The following is a 26532-nucleotide window of genomic DNA, read 5'->3' as shown; positions in this document are numbered from 1 at the left end:
TTTTTTCCGGTTAGAATTACAATAAGGAAGAGAAAAAATAGAATATATATATATATATATACATAAATGATAAAAGTATTTGATATAAAAATTTACTTAATTTAGAAATGATATTTTAATTTTATTAAATTTTATTGAGAGTTGTTTTTTTTAATGTAACAATTGTTTTTTTTTAAGTAGAAAGATAAATTACACGTTGAAAATTGCTTTTTTATAGTTAAAAAAAAGAGATAGCGAATTTAATAAATACGTTCATAAATATATTCATTTGTCTACAAATTTTTAAAGTTTGATATGTATTATATTTTCGTAAACATAAACAAAAAGTAATAAGATATAAGTTAAAAAATTCTGAAGAACAAGGAAGAAAGAATAGAAAGTGTTATGTATCACTAAATTAAATTAATATATTTTTTTTATATTTTACGTGGAAACGAAGATAATATAAAATTTATATGAATAATAAACATAATATGACATGTAAAAATAATATATATATATATATATATAAGTTAAGATATTAGAAATATAAATAAAGTAGCAACAATATCAATTCTGTGTTACTGTTATCGAAATTTTTCTTCGTATATATATAGTAAATTGTTATCGATTTATATCTATTAAATAAGTTTAACGAAAGAAGTATTAAAAATAGTCTACAAAATAAATTATTTGGAATAATGGGCTTTTGTCTCACATACAAAATTTAATAAAGAAAGTTTGGGATACTTCCACAATAAGCACGTTATTGAATTTAGAAAAGAATTCGATAAAGGGGAAAAAGAGTATTAATAGCTTAAAATAACTGCTTAAACACAATTTTCAACTTTTTAAATTCTTATCTGGTTAAAAATAAATAAATATTCGTTATATTGTTATGTAGATTTTATAATTATTGTTCTTGATTTTGGATATCAAAATATATATATAAATATATAAATTATCTTAATATTTTCCAGGCATTTTAATGCATGTTCAAACGTTGGAGTTAACGAGAATTATGATTATAAGAGGAAACTGAGTACCGTTATATTCCACCAAAAGCACGAAAGTTATTAGTAGAGTATAAACTTCTATGTTTTGGTCGCAGAGATAGTTTATCTGACTATTTTGGAGAGACAAATAGCCCTTTACAGTTAGAGGATGAAGCAGATGGTATGTTTCCAGCCCAGATTCTACCAACTATAAATCCTGGCTTAATTTACAACTTTATGAACCCTTCTCAACATATTATATATAATAATAGACATATACTAAAATCGCATTAAATAATTCATTTAAATTTTCAAAATTAATAAATTATTTATTTATTTATTTATCTAAATAAAAATAATTTTATTTAATATATTAATAATTTAATAGATAAATATTTGAATTTATGTATTTTGTTTTTCTTATTTAAGAATTAATTATTCACGGAATAAATGTTAACTTACTGAAACTGAGTTTTATGAATTAATAAATGAAAATAAGGGAAAAATAAGCAATTTTTTAAAAAAAATTCATTTATTCCAAATAAGAGAAAATAAAAATATTTTAATTTACATTGAAATCCTCCTTAAGTAAATATTAGTTTAATCCAACACATAAGTTACAAAGAGCTAACACGTTTAAGAACATTCAACATTAATTATTTAGAATTATAATAATTCTATCAACTAGTGAAATATTTCGACTTTCAGGTACTTTATTTGTAAACTTCACTTAATATAATTGTGAATGATCAGATATTTGTGTGGACGTTTCCAACATCACTCCATTCTCCTTGGTCTTAGGAATAAACTCCTTAATTACATCTTCAGCATCTGCAATGTCTGAAAGCATCAAGTGACGTTATTAAACTATACAGAAACGTTAATTGCAAAGACAATCGATAGAAGCATCTTTGTGTGCTGATAGAACAATGATCTTTGCTCGAACAGTTACAGATTAAGCAAGGAGGAAAAAAAAAAAGCCATTGATAAAAAGTAACATCTTAGATCATTTATTAAAAAATTGTGTATGGCTAGAATACTTTATTCGCCAAAAAATATTAAAAACTCTATATTAAATTTAATTTATTAAAATATATTGATTATATTAAAATATATATTTTATAATCAAAATAAAAAAAATAAAGTTTACTTTCTGGAAACCTAATTAGAATATCTAATCAATTTATTTTTTATTTATAATTATTTTTAAGTAAAAATATTATTTAAAAAACTGATCATTTTATAATCTTCTCGTCCTAAAAATTTACCTTGTTTTGTATAGAAAAGACAAATAAAAATAAAAATTTCTATATATAAAAATATAAGAAATCAAAAATAAATAAATGACACTATAAATTGGATTCGGAGATCAAAATTGATAAGAGAAATAAAATTTATTTTATTTTTAAATTTGATTGATTAAATTTATATTGTAATTATGTAAATATTATTTAAAAAATAATAAATTTCTTCAAACAAATTCTAATAGGTATTTTCATATTCATGTATACAGTAAGTCGAATCGAGCATTTACTCTGTTTCGAGATCAATACATCATTGTTCATTGATCGAAAAGTTTTGAAGAGTTTCCACGAAGAAAGGAATGTTAGTACAGATCTCAAAATGTTAGAAAAAACAAACAAAAAACGTGAAGGGAAAGAAGATCAGTTAGAATTTGCCCCATTTAAAATTTCAATACAACCACAAAAATACACACCAACACATTTAGAAACTAAATAAAGAAAGGGGCAAAAAGCATTAAAGCAAAGAAAAAATAATTAATAAAAACGAACATAATTCGTAATATTATTGATTGGAATTCTATTTGAAAAAAAAAAAAAAAAAAAATGTAGACTTATAAATTCCCACTATCGTCTTTCTGTCTGTCTGTCTGGTTGTCTGTTCTTTCTGAATCTCGAAAACTGAGTTAGATACATAAAAAGTCAAGAAAAGCTTAGGGACGAGCAATTCAAAAACCCGGACCGGTACGACTCTGTTGTTCTTAGGAAAAGTATGATATATACAGCGGTAAATCACTAATAATTTGAGATTGAGAGCATATATTTTAAATTAAATAAATTAAGAATATGATTAAAAATTTCAGCCCGGCATTGTGAAGATGTTTATTATTTAGCTCTTATATGGTAGACGTTTCCAGTTTTCTGTTCTAGAGAAAAAAAAAACAGGAAAAAATTCTATCTATAATAAATGTAGGAATAGAAATCGTAACAAATGTTAATACTAATTTTAAGAGAAAGAAGCTAGAGGTGTTTTATGACCATTAACTCTAGTAAATAATCCAAAAGCCGATGCTACTGGTCCAGCTCTAAACGCAAGTATGTCGTAAAGTGGAAAAAAGAGGATCGTTGTTTCGGAGGTGACACATTAGAGAAGAAAATTCAGAATAGTTTCCTGTTTAAAACAGTTTTAAAGCACGGATAATAAATAAGGGTGAGGTGTGCCAGCTATCTTTAGAACCATATGAAACTAATCGATGAATTTTCGATTCATATGCTACTTTTTTTCCATAGGGTCGCAACCTCTTCTTGAATGGATATTGTTAAAAAAAAAAGATGGGGAGGGTTTGAAAAAGTCATAAAATGATTTCTCTTTTATGAAAGTATGGATCATAGAAGATTCTAAGTTGTTTATACTTACTATAGATTTATTTTCACTATAAAAGAAGAGGATATTTTATAAAAGGATCGTAACTAAAGGAAAAAGTATTATCATTATCACTAATCACGTGAGGAAAACAGGGAAAAAAAATTTGTCACAATAAATTTAACAAATTTCATTAACATTATGTTTAAATAATAGATTTAGAAATTAATATAATTTCTAATTATCTTGTTGTATAAACTATAAACTTTCGTATTTTGTAAATTTAATCACGCGATAATGATGATAGAAACAACATAATTTAAATAAACAATTTAAATTTAAATTTTGTTGTTTCAATCAGCGGATTCAATTATTGAGATTGTGAGAACAAATCTTTAAAATTTATTACATTTTGATGTAAAATTTAGATGATAGTTTAGATGATAAAGATATTTTACCACAAATGAGAATGATTAAAGTCATGCATGTGAAATGAGTCAGTGTATGAAGAGTGGCTCTTAATTCTTATATTAATTTAATAATTTATTAACAAGTGATTATTTATAATAACGTGTTTTGCTGAAAAACTATATAAAAGTTCATTTTTCTTAAAAAGAAATATGCCAATTATAAAGATTAATTTATCATCTGGACATTTTAATAATGGTATAAGTAATGCTTTACAGTAGTAATTTTTTTTTTTATTCTACATCTCTCAAGAACAATGAAAAAGCCTTATTAATTTTAAGAAAAGAAAAATTTCAAAGATAATTAAATTAACATAAAAAACGCTTTAAGTAATTCATAAATATATATCAGGGTATTTTTTTTATCTTAAAAATTATATATTTAAGTTGTTTTTGTGACGAGAAATAATTTGTTTGAAGTAAAGAATTGTTTTAACATTTCACGTAAATGTAGAGCTTTTAATTTTATTAAACAATACTGTATATATATTTACAAATTAGTAAATAAGCAAAAAATATAAAAGAAAATAAATTATAAGCAAAAGTTTAATATAGATAAAAGGACATAAAAGAAAAGAATTATTTTTTTTAAATGAAAATTGAAACTGTTTATTGTTGAATATAGTAAATGAATACAAAATTACTTTAATTAAATTTTATTTTTCAGCTTAAATCTACGCGTTAATCTTAATTTCTATACGTTTATAAACGTATTTACTAAGATACGATATAAGTTTCCAGTATCAATGACTGGAGTGATTCTTCATTTATAGATATAATTGAAGGAATCTATACTCTTTAATGACAAGAAAAAATTGAGTTTAGTTATAAGGCTATAAATAAATCCGATTAGCTGAATGACTGATCCTAAGAGAGATTGATTCATTTTGATGTCTGACGTGTTGCTAGATAATTCATCAAAATATTGTGAATATGAGAATAAGTCTATGAAATTATTATAATAATATTATATAGTTAATTAAGCTTTTAACTAGTTTAGTATTATTATTTAATCCTTTAATGATACGAGAATATATTAAAGGCGTTTCTAAAGTGTATGGTGTTATATCAACATTAATAAACAATCAAACCTGTAAACAAAGGACAGGAACATAAAAATTGGCTGTTGTTCGGTGTTGGCTATTATTTATTTTGTTAAAATGGTCGCTGTTTAAAGGTTCGACAGTATATATTATAGCTAATATGGCATACAATCCTAAAAATCTACAGAAGAATTGCAAATTGGAGATTAATCTTGGGTAATTCGTTTGTTTTTTTTTTAACCTGAACTCTCTGAAGGATATTAAACAGGAGTTGATGCTGATAATATTATTATATTAAAAAATACGTTTTTTTTATAAACCTCTTTACTTAACAAAAATACAATTAACTAGGCTTTTAATTAATTTACCAATATTGTTAATTCCTTAATAATTTTAACTTGTATTACTTATCACGTAAATAAAAAAATATTATTATATACAAAATAAATATATTATTAAAATTAAATTAATTCAAAACATTATTTTTCAATCTGATGTTATTCTTATACACATAAGTGAGGAGAAACTTTGTCGAGTTAATAAATTCGTTTCGCATAAGCTATCATTAAAAATCAATATTATCGTTAAATTAATAAGTGTCAAAATCACACTCCAACTTCACTTTATAAAAATGAATATTCTATATTTATTCTATCTTAATTTTCACTTGATATTATTTTTATAAATTAATAATTCCGTATCAAGTTACAACTCAACCATTTAGTATAGAGGTTTAGTATATAAAGTATTATTATTAAATTTAATTAAAATAAGTAAAAGTATACATATTTATATATTAAAAAATTGTTTACTGTATATTAAACGTGTTTTTATGTATGTATTATCGAACGCTTTATTGTAATAAATTAAAATTAAATCAATTTATTTTCCATTATTTATTCTTTAGTTTTTTTATATTTTATCTTTTATACAATAAATAAATCCTAAGTTAAATATTAAATAAAATTTTATTGTAGTTTATATTTACTATATTTAATTTTTTTCAATTTTTAGACAAGGTTTTAATAATATAAAATTGAAATTTTATATTATTAAATATATTTATTTATTCAACGCTTTTTACAGGAATTGAATTTTATTAATTTAAAAAAAATACAGATATATTTATATATTATTTTCTTATAAATAAATCAATATATAATCTCCTATTCTATGCAGAATTACTAGAAACAATTTTTAAGTTTTATAAATTGTGTAGGGAATATTAAAATATATAAGCTTAAAATAACAAGCAGAATAATTAATTTAAAAAAATAACAATTTAATGATGTTTTTAAGGAATTTTAATAAGAATTGTTCCTTTTTTTAAATCAGAATAATTATTCCATTTATAATTATTTAATTTCTTTTAAGTGAAACAAGAGAAGTAATTCATCTGTGATGAATTAGAATAACTTTCGGCAATTTTATAAATCTTGGATTTTATATATGCATATAAATTTTTATAGCTGAAAATAATCTATATATATTATTTTTAGGCGTTAAAATCAACAACTGTAAATTTTTAACTTTCTTTAAAATGTCTGCTTTGCACATTTAATGCTGTTGATACCTCTCCATATCGCAATTTCACGCTCTGTTGAAAATGTTCTGCGAAATTTCCAACTTTAGCTTTTCTATTGATACAGAAATAATTTTTAACGCATTCGAATAAGAAAGGAAATTTTTACTGCAGTCTAAATGACGAATATTTTGTAAAAATACAGAAGAAAGAATTTTTTTTTAAAGAAAGGGCTAATATAAATTTTAACATAAATTTGGATACAATTGCTAAAGTTTTTACAGTTGAGTCTTTAAGTCGTATACCATTTTTTATGTGTTACGACAGCGTTGGATACTGTATAAATTCTTAGCTGTTTAAACGAAACCGTTTCTGTAAAAATGAGATAACAGTCTGCACACTAAGGTAGAACAAATAAAGTTTTTTCAATAATAGTTTTCAAGATCTTTCTTAAAAAACTTTCCAAACCGATCAAATTCGGGACTGTTGAAGATATCAATCAAGCCAATAAAGCTAATGGTTTTTCCTTTCCTGTATTTACTTCTCAATATGCAAAACTTTTTATCCTGTTTTTTTCGTCATGAAAATTTATGAAAGCGAGCGAAACTGTTATGATATTTCATAAATGATACTAGTGTAGCTACGGTTTAAGTAGTTTTAATATTATAAATTATTCAGTGAGACTAACTCGAAAAGCTATCTTTGTATCCTTATCAATGCATGCAGTAATAATAAATTGTTTAAAGCTGTGTTCGTTTCCATGTAAGATAATTATTATTATTCATTGATGTGTTTTGAAATTCTATAATTAAAACGATCGAATTTGAATTATCAAACCGTTGCTATGAATATTTATTAAGTAATAAATTTTGCACTAAGTTTACAAAAATATGAAACGGAAGATAATAAAAATCTGTACGTATATTGTATTTTTTATTATTATTGTTAAATTCAGTAAAATATATTTATTACAAAATTATTATCCTTTTAAATATTTAAAATCTAACCTCATGCATGCACTAAATTTAAATGATATTTAATTAAATAAGTTAAACTAATCGAAAATATAGAGTTGTGATATGAATTCAAATTGTAAATTTCATTACTCTGATTGGTTAATTTAAAATAATCTATTAGCCAATCACGTTAATTAAAATCACAAACGAATACGACGTTGTATCTTAGTTTATCTCCAGTTAGTCGAACTACCTATGTTAATAAGATCATTTTAATTTGTTTCATTTATACTTTTCTAACTTATTATAATTTTATCGGATCGATTCTTATATTAGAAAGGTGAAACGTATAATTATTCTACAATTTCTTTACTACTAATGATAATTATTAAATTAACGGATAACTCGATTTGAAACTTATATTTGAAAAGTATTTAGTGTGAGTCTATAGAATTATCAAGTATAAGATATTGATTGTCCTGAGGCTACAATTCCTCGACTTAAACGAATGAGTGTATTTATCTCAGATTAAATCTACACCTTCTCATATCTAGAAACATCATCTCATCTATTGTCAACTTGACGTAGATTATATCAACCGATAACTTTATTAAGCGAAGGCGACAATTATTTAATTTACTAATAAAATTTCACTTCATATTAATGGAATTTTTCTTCCTTTCCAATAACTTTATACTTGGCAGGTCATACTTCAAGCTATGAATTATTTAAGATTTTTGTATTTATTAAATATCGCGCAGATTTAAAAAAAATTTACCGAAGCGTAAACTTAAACGAATAATTAAAGCAGAGCTTTAAATTATGAATATTTATATTTAAGTAAACAATATGTTGCTTTAAATTCTGTTGGATTAAGAAACCTGATTACGCTTTCAGAATTTCGCTTGATAATATGCATTTTTCTCATTTTTTTCTACTTTTTATAACATAATGGAAGATACGTGAGATGCGAGAGAGTAAAAGGAAATCACTATTTTCCTTTCGATAAAATTCTCAGACACATTGCATCTCTACTTGTCAGAGACATGTGTGATAGCTTTTAACTTATATCCAGGATGACGTCAAAATGTTACATTCAAGGCTAACGATTAGTGAAAGGCTCTTAGTCGAGCAAAAAGTTCAACACATTCGAGTGAGGAATGAACCCCAAGTGAAACATTTAAACAATAAAAAAAAAGATTAATGGAAATGGATGCAACAAAGGATATAAAATAAGCTATCAATAAACTAGGTAAGTATCTATATTATACGTTTATATTTTATGTTTTAACACTCTTAAGTATTTTTTCTTTTACCTTTTTCTTCCACTTTTTTTGTCTGTATCCATTTTTTGTAACATTGATAAAATACGCACGCTATACTCGCTGAAGTCACCATAGAGAAGCCATACAGAGATGGAAATACAACGATTTCTACTTGTTGCTAATAAATAAAGAGGAAAATAAATTTCGTACAAGGTAATTTGGCTCTTAACATGTTTTAACTTTTAAAATAATTTGTTTATTAAGAATTTTTTTATTTATTTATTTTTAAAGTTACTAAACTTATTAATATATATTACAACTTAATATTTTAATTAATAAATTTAATATTTAAGTTAATCAATAAATTAATAAAATTACAATTTATTGATTTATTAGAGCGAATAAAGATAATACACAAGAATTAAATTTTCATGAAGTATCAAGATATTATTTTACTTGTTCAAGAAGACAAGTTAACCACCTACAGATCCCTTCATATGTTTTCATTGTCTCGGCGGTTGTGTCTAGTGCAATAAACAAGAGCAGGAAACATATTGCAACCATGAATCATGTCTTCTTGTCTAGAATTATCTGCGGTACTAGTCGAAAGAATTGTTTCTCGATTCGATAAGTTACAACAGCATTAAGATATCAGTAATACGAAAGAGGTATCGTCGACTTTATTAAATTATAAATTTAATTAATTGAGTCATTATAGGAAAAATTTAATTTTGATTTGACAAGTCAGCATCTTTGCTTGACCAATCGTACTATTTCCCTCTACCGGACGTCCAACGAACTATGGAAAGTGCTGAATTGATCGACTGCGAGAAATCGGAAGGGACATTCAATTTCCGGAATTGCTAATGCGGCAGATCGAATACATTCAAGATGAAACATTCTACTGAATGCCTTTAGGCCTGGGAAATAAACTGCTGAATTTGTCAAGTCATGTATCGTCGTTGACGCCACACTAATAATAAAAAAAGGAAAGAAAGTGCAGACTTATACACTAGAACGGAAATCTTACGCGAATTTTACACTCTTGTTTATCTACTTAGATGCTTCTATATATATATATATATATTTCGAGGAATGAAAAAAGATCTGAAAAATAAAGCCGTGGTATCAATGTTTTCCTGCTAAACTCCCATAAGTACAATTACCAAGGGAGTCATTCAGAATTCTTCCTGCTTATTTTTATATTCTAACATTAACACGATAATTTTTAGTTACTAGTTTAATAAAACTTACGAAAGAATATTCTATTATAATTGTTAATTAATTAATATTTAAACTTACGTGATGCTTGAAAGATATGGAAATGATGTTAAGTGCCAAAGGAACGTTCTGTAATCCACATTCGTAGGCTATAGTCTTTCTTGCTGGTAGAGATTGACGAAAAATTGCAGCCAAACCGTAACCGATACCTAGTCCCAATGTTGGCAGTAACACAACAGCAAGATATAATTTCCAAGGCACTAAATCGAACATGGACGGAAACATGACGATTTGTAAAATAATGCAGAAAAAAACTAAACCTATACCACTATAACTTCCGAACTAAAAGAGAAAAATCGAATAAATCAAATGTATTATTCTGAAAATTAATTAAATACATTAAATAAATTAACTTATTTTACTATTTCCTTTTATTTTGTAGAATAATTAAAACCTTTTAGTTATTTAATTCGGATGAGTGTATTAACCGCAAATAATATTGTTGATTGATCAAACAACGACTCGGTACGTGACATTGAATAGTTTCCTTTGTCATATTATAACGGTTGCTAAATCAAAGAAAGATTCGATTTGGAGAACTCTTCAGTCAAGATGATGGTCCCTCAGGATAAAATTGAAGGATTATTGATAGAAGGAAAACGTGTGTGATCATGCAATGATTCTTATACATATGAATGAGACTTTGATTGAAACGTGTTGGAATATTCCTTCAATTATTTTAAAAATTCAACCAGTAAACTTATTACTAAAAATATTACATATTTATTTATACCGAAAAAAATCGTTAAAATTTTATATAATTTAGAATATTATTTTATTAATTAATAATGAATAAAATCGTGTTAATTTATGCTTTATAATTCATAAATTTTTGTCTTTTTATGTGTATTTTTAGCTTGTTTTTTTGTATATTGTTTGTTTGGGACGTTATATAGGTTTAACGGATATTTCCTAATTGTAAATTAAATATATAATTTCAAATTTTGGTTAAATTGACTTAATTTACTCATGGAAACAAATCAAATTAATCTTTTTTATTTCTACATAAAATGTCTAAACAATTATTAAAGTTGATAATTAAGTAAATATAAATAAAATGTGTTATACTATTCATTTATGAATATAATAATTAATTACTGAGAAATAATGATTTATTAACAATAAATCTTAATAATAATCAATTAGTTATAACTGTTTCGTGGCGCCATCTCTTGAAACTAGTAACAATTAATCGATTGTAAATTTTAATCAATTCGGCTAATTTATTAACAATATTAATCTTTTAATGGATCATTTATTACCTTTGTGACGTAATAAGCGATTCTTCGGACTTTCCAACGTAACAGCATTCCAACCAATACCGGAGATGCAATGTAAACCAGAGACAGTGCAATTTTATCGTAGGGGATGATTAAATTATCCGTTTCTAAATTTTGGCCATAAATCCACATATTCAATGGTAGAAAACCTAAAGCTAATAATGTACTCGCTGTCGTCATCGTAACGCTGTAGAAAATAGAATTTTCAGAAATATAAAAGTACTGTTCTACATCACATCTAATGTAAATATCCACATGCAAAAGTTTTAAAAAATTATTATTATTATTATTATTTTTTAATAGAAAACTTTCGAAAATACTACTTTAAACATATTCTTCTAAGATTTAGAAAGTTTTAAAATTTTTAAAATAAATATTTTTGTTAAATTAAAATAAATTTGAAAGAATTAAACTTACTTAAACCAGCTTAACTTTATTGATTAAAAAAAAAAAAAAAAAAAAGAGGAGGATTCGTTAAGGAAGATGCAAATTTAAAATATTAATTTTATTTGCCTCACAGAGTTAATATTCTATATAGAATTTTATAGGAAATTAAATTACAGTCATCTGCCAACATTGTTAACCTGTAAACAGTTTCTTAGAGAATGTTTTTGTTTCCTCAACAAAAATGCATACAAAAATAGCCTCCATACAACGGACACCTCCCAACACCGGCAACCTTTAAATAACAGCCATTTTGTTAAAATAAATTACAAAAATAACCTCCTTACAAAGGCTATTTCCGAACAGCCGCCATTTTTATGTGTGTCCAGTGGCCGTTGTTCAGAGGTTTGATTGTATTATTATACATGTTAAAGCTCTATCTATATTCGATGTAAATGCTAAATTATTTTAGTAAATTGCAACTGTCATCAGCAAACAGTAAACTGAAATGTAAATGAAATTATGAGAAAGTGATTGACATATAAACTTCCAAATTGAAAATTATCTCTGTCAAAAACTTACCGTTTAATTGAAACTATTTAAATCTAATTAATATACAAAATAAGCTAATTTAAATATTAGTATATATATGTAAATATACAATTTCCTTATAAGTTTAGTTTATATTTGGATAATGTACTTAAGTACAGTATAGTTTATATACGTATATATTTATAATTTATTGTAGTTGAAAAGTTTCCATTTTCATGAAGTTTGAATAAAGTTTGTATAAATTCAAATTTAATAGCTAATGGGAAATCCATAACTTGAAATCTGATATTCAATTCTCGGCATATTAATTAATTACTGCCATAACATTTGGTGTTTTAATTGGCAATTTACTAATCCGAAATAAATCTGCAAGTGTTGGTGTAATCGCTAAGAGAATTAAGTGTAACCGTTAATAAACTGTTAAATGTTATACTTGAGTGTACTTTGATCAATAACTGTTACTGATCGTGATAGTGGACATATCGGAATTAAATCCAAAATTAATTTGACAGTCGATATGTATTTAGCAGATGTAATATGATTAAGGAAGCTCTAGTTATTCAAAATTTATAGAATATTGGAATAAATCATTCACAAAATTGAATGTATTTGCATAAAGAATCGTATATTATGTAGATCCGTAATATGCTTTTAGTCAATTTAATTGAATTCGAGTGAAGAAGTGATTAAGATAATTGGTGAGATGACGTTTTAATGTTTAATTTATGTATTATTAACATAAATATGTTACGAGAAGCAATTAAATAATATCAAAATTTATTTTTCCTCTTTCTATATTATCATCAATATTCGTAAAAATTTTAATTATTATTCATGAAACTTATTAACTATCAGTTTGATTTTTATAAATTATAAATTAAATTCTTTAACATTTATTAAATTTTTATAATTCTTAATTAGATTAATATTACTTTAAACTTTAACACTTGAAATAATTAAATCAGTTCGAAGTTAAAAAAAAAAATAATAATAATATTTTAAAATTATAATGAAGAGGGTGGCCCAAAAGTAAAGATTAAATTGCTGGTTTTTTTTAAATTTAAATATTTAAATACTTAATTATATTATTTGTCACGTTTCCACCAAAAATACATTTTTCTAAACTCTGTTCACGATCCATATTCACAAGTGTTCTCGGAAGCAGGAGGGATTTATATGCAAGCTAAACAAACCGTCTCACGCTACCAAAATACGTTTAGGGCCTCACATTTTTATTATTTAGTAGAAGGCAAGGGCCTCCTCTTACGTGTTATAACTTAAATTCGCAGCGAGTCTAAATCCGGCTTTGCCTGGAACATACAAAAGAAAACACAGTTAGGCCACCCTGCATAAATATTTTTTAAATAATTTAATTAGTTTAAGAAGTATATTATCGTTTATTTTTTCTCTCGAAATTATACACAATCTAGCCCATATATAAATTATAATAATTCAGCTTAAACTGTGAATTAGGAATAGGTAAATCATCTTAATACAAAAATAAATTATTGGCATTTAAAGTATAATTCTAGTGTATAATTCTAGTGTTTTTTTTTTTTTTTTTTTTTTTTTATATATATACGTTATAACCCAATAAAAGCTTTTTTTCTTCTTTTTCTAAAATCGTCTTACGGAAATAAAGATTACTTTATCTATCATTAATCTTTATTACGGAGCTAAATAAATACCTAAGTGCCAAATCTCCATCACAAAAATAAGTAAAGGTATTAGATAGTACCCCTCCCGGGCAGCAGCAAATAACTAATACTCCTGTAGCATAACTAGCTCTTAGTTTGAAGGCTTGACTGAATCCAAATCCAGAGAGTGGCATCAAAACAAATTGGCTGATCATACCACAACTCACTCCTATAGGTTTTTTTATGTGAAGTAATACCTATAAAATTATAAAATAATTTTTTTACATAAAAATTTTAATTAAATTTCAATATATTTCAGTAAAATTGATTAAATACTTATTTCGTTACATTTATTAAACTTGTTAAACATATATTTCAGTGAATTTAGTGTAAAAAAAATTCCGATTTCAGTGAATTTAGTGTAAAAAAATGCCGATTTCAGTGAATTTAGCGTAAAAAAAAATTCCGATTTCAGTGAATTTAGTGTAAAAAAAATGCCGATTTCAGTGAATTTAGCGTAAAAAAATGCCGATTTCAGTAAATTTAGTGTAAAAAAAATTCCGACTTCAGTGAATTTAGTGTAAAAAAATGAAGATTTCAGTAAAGTATTTTAATAAAATTATTAGAATATATAATAATTCTTTGAAGTATTTTATGGTTGATTATGTTCTTTTGAATTTTTTAAAATTAGTTAATTATTAAGAATAAAATTACTGAAATATATTAAAATAAACACTTTATTCATTTAGATTTTTTTAATTATTTAAGAATAAATAACATACTCAACCATGTAAATATATTTAATTGGATTAAAGTTACTACTTACGCATTCTTTACAGCAGTTGATTTTGAAAGCTTAACATATAATTTTTCTATTGATTCTTTTTTTTTCATTTCCTGACTTATTTAAAAGAGAATTGAACGGAAATTTTATACTATAAAAAAGGAAGAAAACAAGAATAAAAAAAGGTCAAACTGATAGAAACATTACACGAAACCGTCAAAGTTGTGTAATTAGTGTAAATCAATGAATACAACAGGGAAAATGCTACAACTAGAAGGAAGGGGAGAGAAAAAAATAAAAAAAAGGAGGAAAATAATACATAACCGCAGCGATAAAACTATTTATTGCTCGAAAGAACACACTCTTTACACATTGATTTATGTAAAAAGAATTATCGAATAAAATATTGCTATATTTATTTGATTTGTATTTGAAATTATATTATTCAGTTAGAAAAATTAAACTTTAATGAAATTCTCCAAATAAAATTTTCGCGAATTTATCTTGTCAATTCTGTAACTAGACAGTTTATACAGAAATCAATAAATACAATAGAACAATATAGAAAAAAAGAGGGGAGGGGGAAACTGTTTATGTTTGGAATTGACCGATGAAAATATTATTTTATCAGGATGATATTTATAAATGGTAGAAGTGAATATTTTTAAATAAGATTTTATACTTTTAGATAAGATAATATATTTAAAATTTTGATTCGATAAATATTTAAAATGTCTTTCCTTTCCTTTCTTTTTTCTTTATGTTACATTGAAAATGATATAATTTTCATATATTAATAACTTAGATAATAACGAGTTTATGATTTATTTATGTCTGAAGAGAGTGAGAGAGTGGCAAAATTAATTATTTTTCAATTCCCTTTTGAAGGACCTATTCAGATAATATATCGAACGTCGACTGACAAAGAAACGAACTGTGACTGACATTGATATATTTCATCCAATCAGTAGTGAGAATCTCGAAAATCATTTATTATTTCATTGTAAAATTAATATTGATCTACTAGGAAACAATAGTTGTCTTTACAATCGTAACAAATCTTTCGAATAGTTTTCAAATTTGATAGCTTATTATAATATAAAAAAGTATATAGGCCTATTTTATATTTTACGCTGTTTTACATAGTTATAGCTACATTGACAGTATTATTGTTAGGATATTGAAGTACGGGATGAATCAAAAGCTGCTTAACATCCTTGTAAAATCGAACTGAGTTGAACAGGAAAACATTTTACCAATGTTTTCCTGTTTGTAAAGTAACTTGTTAATGGGCTTTTTGGCATGGAAACATATTATTGAACATTTTGACATAGTAACATGTTATACCACTAGCCATAATATCTTTTTATCATGCCAGAATTTCTCCTTGCCCATTTATAAGGGTGTTAAGCAATTTTTGACTCTCTCCCTGTATTACGCTTATGTTTGTTTATAATATTGAATTAATAGGGATTTTTTTATGATCTTAAATAAATTTCTTAATTATGGTCAAGTTTTAGTTGTTATGTTTTAAATTAAAATCGTAAATAGTTGAGAGTTGCGTAACCTAGTTGCATCTGCGTAACTGTAACAATATGTTTATTATGGTATTGAAGGTAAAAAGTACTGTATTTAAATACAGCATCTTTATTTAATACAATTTCTTAGTTATGATCATGTTTTCGATTCTATGTATTATATTAAAACGTTATATTACAAGATATATATTAAAATGTTAATAGTTACTGATGGATTACGTAACATGGCTAAATTTATATAATTATAGCACTTGTACCTCTGTATTAACTGTTAAGATATTAAAAGTAAAGTATTGTTTAAATATAATTATTTTAAATATAAGCGATTTTACATTAAACATGTTCGAAGTTGTAACTCTAGCAGTATCCTCGTTAGAATGTTGGGCATAAATAGTTGTTTACATATATTTATTTTATATAAAATCTCACTTAAAACTCTTATAAACAATACAAAGAAACTATTCAAAATCGTTACATAACTTCTATTATTTTAGTATACAGCAGCAATGAAATTTACTTCAGCTCTTTTCAACTGATTTAAAATTTTAATATTGTCGAGGAGTGAAAACAATTTGAATATCGAGATAATCTCTATTTCCAATTATTATGTAAGTAAATAAAAATTCCATTTATTATTATTATTATTAGAAAGAAGAAAGAATAAATATTTAAATTCAACAGATTATTTTGTATAATTATATGCTATATTTAAACAAAAGATTTTGCAATTTTCGCAACATGAAATTATTATTTTTCTATTTGAAAATAGGATCATATAATAATTTTATTAATCTTTAGAAGATGTTTACTTTGTTATCAGAGATATTGAAGTAATAAACGTGTTGAAAATCTGCACTATAAAGGAATTCTTTGCATGTTTTTGTATTTTAAACTCGATTTTATTTCGCGAATTTTATTTATTTTTCATATACATTGAAGTAGCTAACAAAATTAAATTAAATTTTATTACAGTAAAACCTGCCCAAAACCTGTCAAAAGTGTAAAAATATTCGGTATCGTACGATTCCGGCTTACACAGGTTTTATTGTATTATTATTATTATTATTATTATTGAGAATGATTTATATAGTTGATATTTCATCTTATATATATATATATATATATATAAAGGATTCAAAAATAAAAACACAAAAATACTTTTTCCTTAGTTTTAAGTCACTTGTAATAGGAAATTTTTCTGTTTATTGTAAAAAGCTCTTACTAAATATGGTATGTGATTTTACATGTAGAAATGGATAAAGTCTGAAGGCAATTTTATCAAAAATGCCTCCGGATATAAAAACACGTCTAAAGGCAACTTCTAAAAAGTCAAACTGAATAAAAAAAAATAAAAAAAATATTAAAAAATGTGTGGAAAGCCGTGTTAAGAATGGTGGAAACTACAAAGATGCAAACACACAAATGGAATACTGAAAAATTCGAAGAATAGACGCATAAAAATGACAGGAATTGTATTTGGCTCTTCCATATACTAGACAATATCTTGTCATGTATAAAGTAAGTAAATTCTCAGTATTTTTTTTTTTTTTTATTCCTTTAAAATTTCATTTTCATGCTCCATTTTCATCTTTGTAACTTCATATAACTCATAAGTGATTTTATTATTTATCTTTAATTCAGTTTGTCATTTTACAATTTGATCTTCAGTACGTTTCCTGTTTACTCAGACTCTAGTTGTACTGTACTTCTATAAACTTTCCATACGAAACTCGGTGCTGTATAGTAAAACCTGTTTGAAATGGAACCTGAATAAAACGGAGACATAACTGGAAAAAATATTCGGTACCGCACGAGTCCGGTTTAGACAGGTTTTACTGTAAATTACGTAAAATATTTAATAAAGTATTCTATATACTTGCCTTCAATTTTAATCATTTAAAAACCATTATCACAATTCAGGAAAATTTCCCTGTAATATCAAATTAACCTTTAACGTATGTGGATAAATTTGACTTTCAACCTTTCGAGGATAAATCTAGTTTTTAAATCCTGAATATTTATTAACTTTAGAAGATTCTTTAATGAAATATTTATACTTATATACGGTATTATTTTTGAGTATTTTATTATTTAAAAAAAATCCTACTTAATTAAGTAAAAGTGAATATTGACAAATCGAAGTTACGTAGTACAGTACGTTAAATAAGATTTAAAATAAGTTTCTATAACCACAATTAAATATATATATATATTAAGAAAATTGGACGTAAATTCTTTATTACAGGATAATTTTTCCATAAATTAAAATTGCTCGTTATTATTATCAATTCATCTTTAAAGTCGTTAAACAATTTTTATTAGTTATCGCTCTCTTGTAATTTATCAAAACAGATTAGTAATGGCTGTAGTTTATATGTTAAGATCAACAAAATTAACAAGTAAACATATTTTTCTCATATTAATGAGTTGTCAATCTATCCTTAATAGGATTTAAGTCATTAAATTTTTTTCCCCTCTCTCTCTCTTTTCTTCCTAACTTTATAGATTAATACTAAAATCATTGGATAATTTTAGTTTCGTTGGACTAAAAACATTGAATAAAATGACGTAAATATTAATTTATTTTTCATTCCTTATCTGGAAATGTTTCATCACGTAATATTATACATTTTTTCGAACTTAAGATAAACTTCGACTCTAAAAAACAGCTTTTATTAAACAAATAATATAATTTAAAGTAAATAAACTAAGTTAAAAAAGAATTTATTAAATCAAACAGGTTAATAATGTGTTAAATATAAAAAGATAATTAACATAAAGTATAAAATAAACAAAGAATATCGGCGTATTTAAGAACCACCCCACCTCTACGAGAGGACTTTTATGATAAATATTGAGTGATAATTAGAAATGAATATAGCTTAAAAAATTATTAAAGAAGTAAAATTTTAATAATATATTTTATAACTGACAAAAAGTATAAAATAAATAAGCAAATACTACAAAAAAAAAAAAAAAATTACATACAGAATCTGAAAGAGTGACAATTCAAGAAACACTTCTTGCATCCCAACTTTTAGAGAGGAGTTTTCAGGAAAAATATCGAGAGATAATTAGAAGTAAAAGGGAATTAATAAGAAGGAGGCTCTAATGAATCCCTTTAAACTAAATTTTAGAATATTCACAAATTAGAAAAAAGTAAAAATTGTCCTCGTATCTTGTCCCTGTCAACACAACAGTGTTCATGATGTGTTGACAAGGATAAGATACGAGGACAATTTTTACTTTCTTCTAATTTGTGAATATTTCTTAATATTTATTACTCTACCGGCAATTACATATATAAATTTTAGAACCTTACGAGCGCTTAAAATTCAGAAGCATCCCAACTGTGGAAGGGGGCGAAAGTGCCTCTTAATACCACGTTAAACACTAGTATTAAATATACATAAAGATCTGTTTTTTAAAATGTATAATTGTTTTTGAATTTTGTAGTGTTATAAATGATAAAGTTTAATTTAAAAAAATTAAAATATTTTTAAACATTTTTCAACTGTTTACTGTAGAATTTTTAAGAAAGAAAAGAAAATAAAAATATCTGATACCTTTTTTCATTCAATGCATTTGGAAGAATGCATTCGAATATTTTCGAAAAAGAAAGAAGAGGAAGGGGAAGGAAGAAAGGAAAAATAAAAATAAAAAATAAATAAAAAAAAACACATTCTTAAGATTCCCCAAGGATATTTTGCTATGAAAAGTTTACATTTCAAAAATCTAAATATTCTCACATTTATATAAGATCTAGTACAACATATATAAATAAAAATTCCCCAAGAAATTTATTTTGGATAGAATTTTATTTAATCTTTTTCTTCTCTTTTTTTAAAAATCTTTTTTAATCGAAAAGCGTTGGTGCGTTGACTTCACTCGTCTGTTTCTTAATTTTTAGATGAAGAACAAAAAGTCATTTTACAGTAAAATATTGTTTAACTTTTTTTCTTTAAGTTAATGGAAAATTGGAAAAAAATAATAATAATAATTTTTTTCTATCCTATGACATCCAATTGAAGATCGAAAATAAGATAATTTAACTTAATTTTATCTTTAAGATACCTTAAAAAAAGCAATTTACTTAATTTTTTAAAGCGTATGAAGTCTTTACTTTAAACTAGAATTTTTTTTAACGTTTTAATTATTATAAACTGGTCAATTTAGAGTAATATTGTTTTAATATTTTAAAGATGTAATGTCTTAAAAGTCAGATAAATATAGAAAAAAAAAATCTTTGTAAGCCGGATAACTTTTATTTTTCTAAAAGTTAAAGTCTATATCTTCTTTAAAAACATATATCTTCAAAAAATGATTATATATATATATATATACTTTTTTCTTATAATCCCTTTCCATCAGTCGGTTTTTATTAGTTTTTTCTGTGTCCCATTCTCATTATTTTCCTTTTTTTATTATTATTTTCTATAAAAAAAACATTAAAGGTACAGTAAGTCATTGTTTGATTAATAATCAAGATGATTTTTGAGGTTACGCTTCTGGAAAAAATAATCAGTTTTTAAACAATAATTAATTTAATTTTATTGTTTTAACAAATAATATTTTTAATGTCAAGTAATTTTTAATACTAAATAATAATAATAATATATTTTTTTAAATTCTAATAAATGGATAAATGAATAAAACACGACAGAATAGGAAGGAAATTAGAGATGAAAAAAAAGAAATGAATAAAAATAAAAGTATAAATTTCAAAAACATTTGTAGTCTTATATAAATTTTAACGCTCGTTTCTTAACTTTTATCATTTAAGTCGTGTGTAAAGTGAATTTTTTTAAATTTATATACAAATAAAAGTAGATAAGAAATGTTTGCTGATGTTGGAACGAAAACATTCTAATGTCAGATGTTTCACATTTGTAACGATTCTTCTATTTAAAAAAAAGAAACTAGAGGAAACAACATAACAGTTTACACTGCGTATGATGTTAAGGGATTCTAAATATACTTTTAAGTTTTTCATGTACAAAGATAAATTGAATCGGATCAACAAGAGAAACTTGCTTCTTAGTCTTGTGAGTGGCTATTGGAAAAGTTTTCTTTAGTGATCGATGTATTTGCGAGGTTGTACAATTCGCCAATTCAACACAGGAATTGTAATGTTGTAAATTCTAACGATTAATGTTGTATAAAATTACAATATGATACAGATATCATTCTAAATCATTACAGGTTGTATAATTATAGAATTGTTAATATTATCAAGTCTTATTGTTTGTTCCTATTGTTAATACAATAGAATTTGGATAATTTGAAGTTGAAGGGATAATAATGTAATAAAAGTACTGTAATAAATTGTTTTTTATTATCACAATTTATTTTAAAAGCTTGAAATTTTTAATGTTGAGGTTTTTTTTCAAGTTTATTAAGGGGTTGAGAGCCTCTTCACATTTTTATCTTCCTCAACAAACAGTTTTAAAGTCAAAAAGTAAATTTTTAAGTTAGTTTAAACTAAGAAACACGCGGAATATTGTACTCTGGAATTTCCAAATCAACATTACTGAACATTATTGGCTAAAACACACATTATTATTCCCTCAATATTACAGGCGATTTTTCCTAAACTACTCCTAATTGTATTTGAATTAACCAAAAATACGTTCGATTTAAAAAGAAAATTTTTTTTACATTAATTCTATTGAAAATTCAAGGATCTGGAGAAAATATTACTCCGAATTAATCAGAAATTTGAATTAAAAACGTTCAGTTCTACTGTATTATTTACTTCTATTCTTGATTCATCGATCATCTCTCATTGTTTGCTATTGTTAAACTAATCGCATTTTATCGTCGATACCTTTTATATTGTAGATTTACATTTTAAATTTCGCTTTATTATACTATAAATTCATTTTATATTGTTTAATTCTTGTTATGCATTCATTCATATAAGAATAATCGACAACAGAATTTAAACAACTTTTACAATTAAATTTTGTTTTCGGCTTAAAATACATTTATCGATAATAAAATATAGGTTTATTAATCCAGAATTTATTTATAATCATTTAAAACATTTAAAAAATAATAATTTAGAGTTATAAAACTAATTTATATCGGATTTTATATCTCCAAACGGATATAAATACGCATGCATTTCTTTTTATTTTCTAGATACTAGGTCAAGATAAATGAAATTTTTCGATCAGTAGAATATTTGAAAAATAAATGTTAAATTGAATTTCGAAAATTAAATCTTGGCTATTCAAGAATTTGGCAAAATTCCATTTTTGTCAAGTAAATTTTTCCGTTAAATTCACACACTCGTAGATTATTAAATAAAAATCTACTTATTTAAACATACTGTTTTATTTTATATGAATATTAAATGTTAATTTTAGTTCTTTTTTCCTTATATTCATTAAATGTAAACGTTTTAAAGGTAAGTTATCATTTTACATGATTTAAAAGTAAAAATTAAATAATTTTAAAGCTTATTAATGTAATAATATACTTTAATTAGAGTTGAAGAAACTTATAGAATTTATAAAAATTAAAAAAGCTATAAGAAAGTTATACAATTTAATTAAATAAATTAGAGTTAAAAATGTTCCAATATTATTTACTTAGATGTCACCAACATTTTTTATTTAGATGATCCAACAATGTTCCTTCTTATTATTTAGATGTTCCAAGGCAATGTTCCTTACTTATTATTTAGATGTTCCAAGCAATGTTCCTCCTTATTATTTAGATGTTCCAAGCAATGTTCCTTCTTATTATTTAGATGTTCCAAGCAATGTTCCTTCTTATTATTTACATGTTCCAAGCAATGTTCTTACTTATTATTTAGATCTTCCAAGCAATGTTCCTTCTTATTATTTACATGTTCCAGGCAATGTTCCTTCTTATTATTTACATGTTCCAAGCAATGTTCCTTACTTATTATTTAGATGTTCCAAGCAATGTTCCTTCTTATTATTTACATGTTCCAAGCAATGTTCTTACTTATTATTTAGATGTTCCAAGCAATGTTCCTTCTTATTATTTAGATGTTCCAGGCAATGTTCCTTCTTATTATTTACATGTTCCAAGCAATGTTCTTACTTATTATTTAGATGTTCCAAGCAATGTTCCTTCTTATTATTTAGATGTTCCAAGCAATGTTCCTTCTTATTATTTAGATGTTCCAAGCAATGTTCCTTCTTATTATTTAGATGTTCCAAGCAATGTTCCTTCTTATTATTTAGATGTTCCAAGCAATGTTCCTTCTTATTATTTACATGTTCCAAGCAATGTTCCTTCTTATTATTTAGATGTTCCAAGCAATGTTCTTACTTATTATTTACATGTTCCAAATAATGTTCCCAATATTATTTATTTAGATATTACCAATAATATTCCTAACTTCTGATTTAATGTTTCCAATAATGTTCACACTTTATTTTTGTATTTTAGTGAGAAATATTTAGAAAAAATTAAAATTATTATTATCATCTTAATATTTATTTAGTTTACATAATACACAAAATAAACTGATTGCGATGTCAATATACGATAATAAATAACATATTATTTCTACCAGTTTTGCTTTGATTCTAAGACGTTTCGTGTTTATAATCCTTGTATAGCATTGCACAAGCTATCAATAGGATTTATGTTCTTGGATTTTCTGCTTGATCCATATATCGAACACCGTTGTCATCAGACCATGTAGTGAACATAAACGTGGTGATACGGTGTATTATAATTCCAAAAGAGGTAATCTGGTAGTGGATAAGTGTGACAGTTAAAGCAGTTGTCATATACAACTATTCCTTGACTTCATACATTGTATCACCAAATATGAGTTGATCTATTTTTCTAACATATCGAACCGAACAATCAAATTTGATGCAGTTCTATATTAAATCTGATGTAATAAGCTTACATATTGAATGACACGCTTCATCGATTCTTTACAGAATAATATATTACCATATGAAATGTAAAAATCAGTTTTGTTGTATCAAACGATTTTTTTTCCATCCATCTTTGCTTCTGATGTGTCCTAGTTTATTATAAAAGTTTATCATTTCAAAAATTTCATTTTTACATTTTTTTTATTATTTTCAGATAAGATATATTTGCAGAATTTTCTTTTAATATAAAATAACTTCGATCTTCTCATATATCTTCGAAATTTCCAATTTTATATGTCTTCGATTTTAAAAAATAAAATATATTCAGATATGCAGTGTATATCTTTCTATTAATATATTGTTTGTTTTTTTAATCACATTTTATACCTTAATTTAGTATTTTAATATAAATATTTGTTAATTTCTTAATCTAAACTTTTCAATTTTAGTTTTAATCTATGGCATCTGACTCGAATTAAAGCTGGATTTAAAAAACAAGTTGTGGCCCTAAATTGTGGCATACAGAAAGCCTACATTCTCCTTTGAATTATATTAATGGTGAGTGTATTATGCACGCAACTTAATTTGCCGTATACATAACTTTTTCTTTTGAAGATAGGGCTTCATGCCATGATGGGTTTCGCTATATCTCATAAGCTCAGCATTAACCAAAATTTACAATTTATTTGCAAATAGTATTCTATAAATAAAGCTTCAAAATTCTTTCCTTTTCTTAAAAAAACTTACAATTTTTCAATAATCTAGTAAAAATCCTGCAAAAAAGCCCATTTAATCCAAAGTCTATGTAGAAAATACTCATCCATTAGCTCTAGCATAATGGGTTGCAGTTCAAATTGCAAGCATATAAATGCCCAATGTCGTCCGTTCGTTTGTCTGTCCTTTGTTAATCTCCAGAAAGTAGTTAGATACACGAGAGTCGAGGCCAGATATGGAAAGCTTAAGGATAGGAGTCCCAATTAACTATATATGAACTTCCAGTCCAGACTGAAAGTCATTGATATATAAATTTAATAAATTATTTTTCAGTTATTTAAGACTGTTGCCTTTGTAGTTAATATAAAAATATTTTTGAAAAAATATAAAGTCTGAACAGTCTATTTAAATGTTAAATTTAAAGTATAATGTTACGCAGAGGGATTATTATTGTCATACGTTAAAATTTTCATTAAAAATAACTATAGAAAGTTTGAAAATTTTCTTATACATTCTTTTACTTTCGTAAATGAATACAAATGGCCTAAATTACTCTCTGTAGGACCAAATATATAATAAACTATTGATCAATATCGACCATTTAGGATTTCCCAGAGTGTTTCCTGTTCATTAACATTTAACTATATCATAATAACACCAGTCACAATTAAATAATTTTTCTTTTTAAATTAAATATTTGTGTACAATACAATCTTGCTAATCCGATAAGCTTGTAATCGGAAGTGTGTCGGATTATCAAAAAATCTAGAGTTAATATAGAGAGGAAAGTTACTTGGAATACTTTTACTTTCTTCTCCGTTAAGGATTTATTTGAAAAGAAGGGCAATCTGCCAAAAAGAAGTGAGTCCTCTGTGGGAAACTGGTCTCTATTTAGGTGTTGGACACGTAAAGAGGCGTGAACCCACGACTCTTCAGTGGCCAGATGGATAAAACCACTCGGCCACCGAAGAGAACCACTGGAGGATCGCCCTGCTTCTGCCGGATTACCAAACATTTTGGAGTGTTAAGTATCCAGATGATCAAAACTCAACTGTATTTAATCTAAAATTTATATTATAAAATTATGTGTAATTTGTTGACTTGAATAAATAGAAATATTATTACATTCTTCATAAATTTAAACATTTTTAAATCTTAAAAATGATATTTTGTAAAACGAATTAAACACATTTAATTAAATTCTCAGACATTTTAATGATAGTTTTAGCTAATGGGATTTATCAGATCATTATTATTATAGTATATATATTGTTTTTATACAATAATTTACTAATTTTATTTAAAATTAATTCTTATATCTCTCGCAAATAAGAAAATCCTAAAAGATTACAGATTCGTTTAATTAAATAATTAATTTTAATGCATTTTTATCTTACCTTATTTACCTTACTTATTTAATAAAATTATAATTAATTATCAAAATATCTTTTTTAAATATTAAAATTATCAGTAAACTTACTTCTTTAATGGATATAGCGCATCCCATTGATAACATTATAACGATTAAAACAATAATCATTATTACATCAAAGCATTGCTTTAAAGTTGGGTTTATATATAGAATTTCGGTAAAATTTGAAGAATTTTTATTAGTTGAATTAATTTCTTCGATGCGTATAATTTCCATATTTAAAACTTC

The 26532-nt window shown here is 24.7% G+C and overlaps 1 protein-coding gene across 1 annotated transcript; it reads right to left on the bottom strand.

The window, feature by feature from the left end:
* Window positions 1-1566: 1566 nt before the first annotated feature.
* Window positions 1567-26532, bottom strand: LOC136968449 (ileal sodium/bile acid cotransporter-like). The gene is made up of 6 exons (XM_067262452.1): window positions 26353-26532; window positions 14017-14222; window positions 11375-11579; window positions 10134-10394; window positions 8883-9009; window positions 1567-1814 (listed from the first exon to the last, which is right to left on the bottom strand). Exons 1-6 carry the CDS (start codon window positions 26518-26520, stop codon window positions 1705-1707), a joined length of 1077 nt encoding a protein of 358 aa, XP_067118553.1. The 5' UTR covers window positions 26521-26532; the 3' UTR covers window positions 1567-1704.

The sequence above is a fragment of the Centruroides vittatus genome, unplaced genomic scaffold, assembly GCF_030686945.1.
Source record: "Centruroides vittatus isolate TY-2023 unplaced genomic scaffold, ASM3068694v2 contig_1033, whole genome shotgun sequence".
In the NCBI taxonomy this organism is placed as follows: domain Eukaryota; kingdom Metazoa; phylum Arthropoda; class Arachnida; order Scorpiones; family Buthidae; genus Centruroides; species Centruroides vittatus.
Note: the sequence above shows the minus strand (reverse complement) of the source record. Positions and strands in the feature narration are given on the sequence as shown.

Bases quoted from the DNA above. Each gene is read 5' to 3' on its own strand.
- LOC136968449 (XM_067262452.1), bottom strand. From the start codon at position 26,520: ATGGAAATTATACGCATCGAAGAAATTAATTCAACTAATAAAAATTCT. The intron at 14,223-26,352 runs GTAAGTTTACTG...ATAATTTTATAG, and splicing joins GCGCTATATCCATTAAAGAA to GTATTACTTCACATAAAAAA. The intron at 9,010-10,133 runs GTAAGTTTAAAT...TTTATTTATTAG, and splicing joins CCATATCTTTCAAGCATCAC to CAACAAGTAGAAATCGTTGT.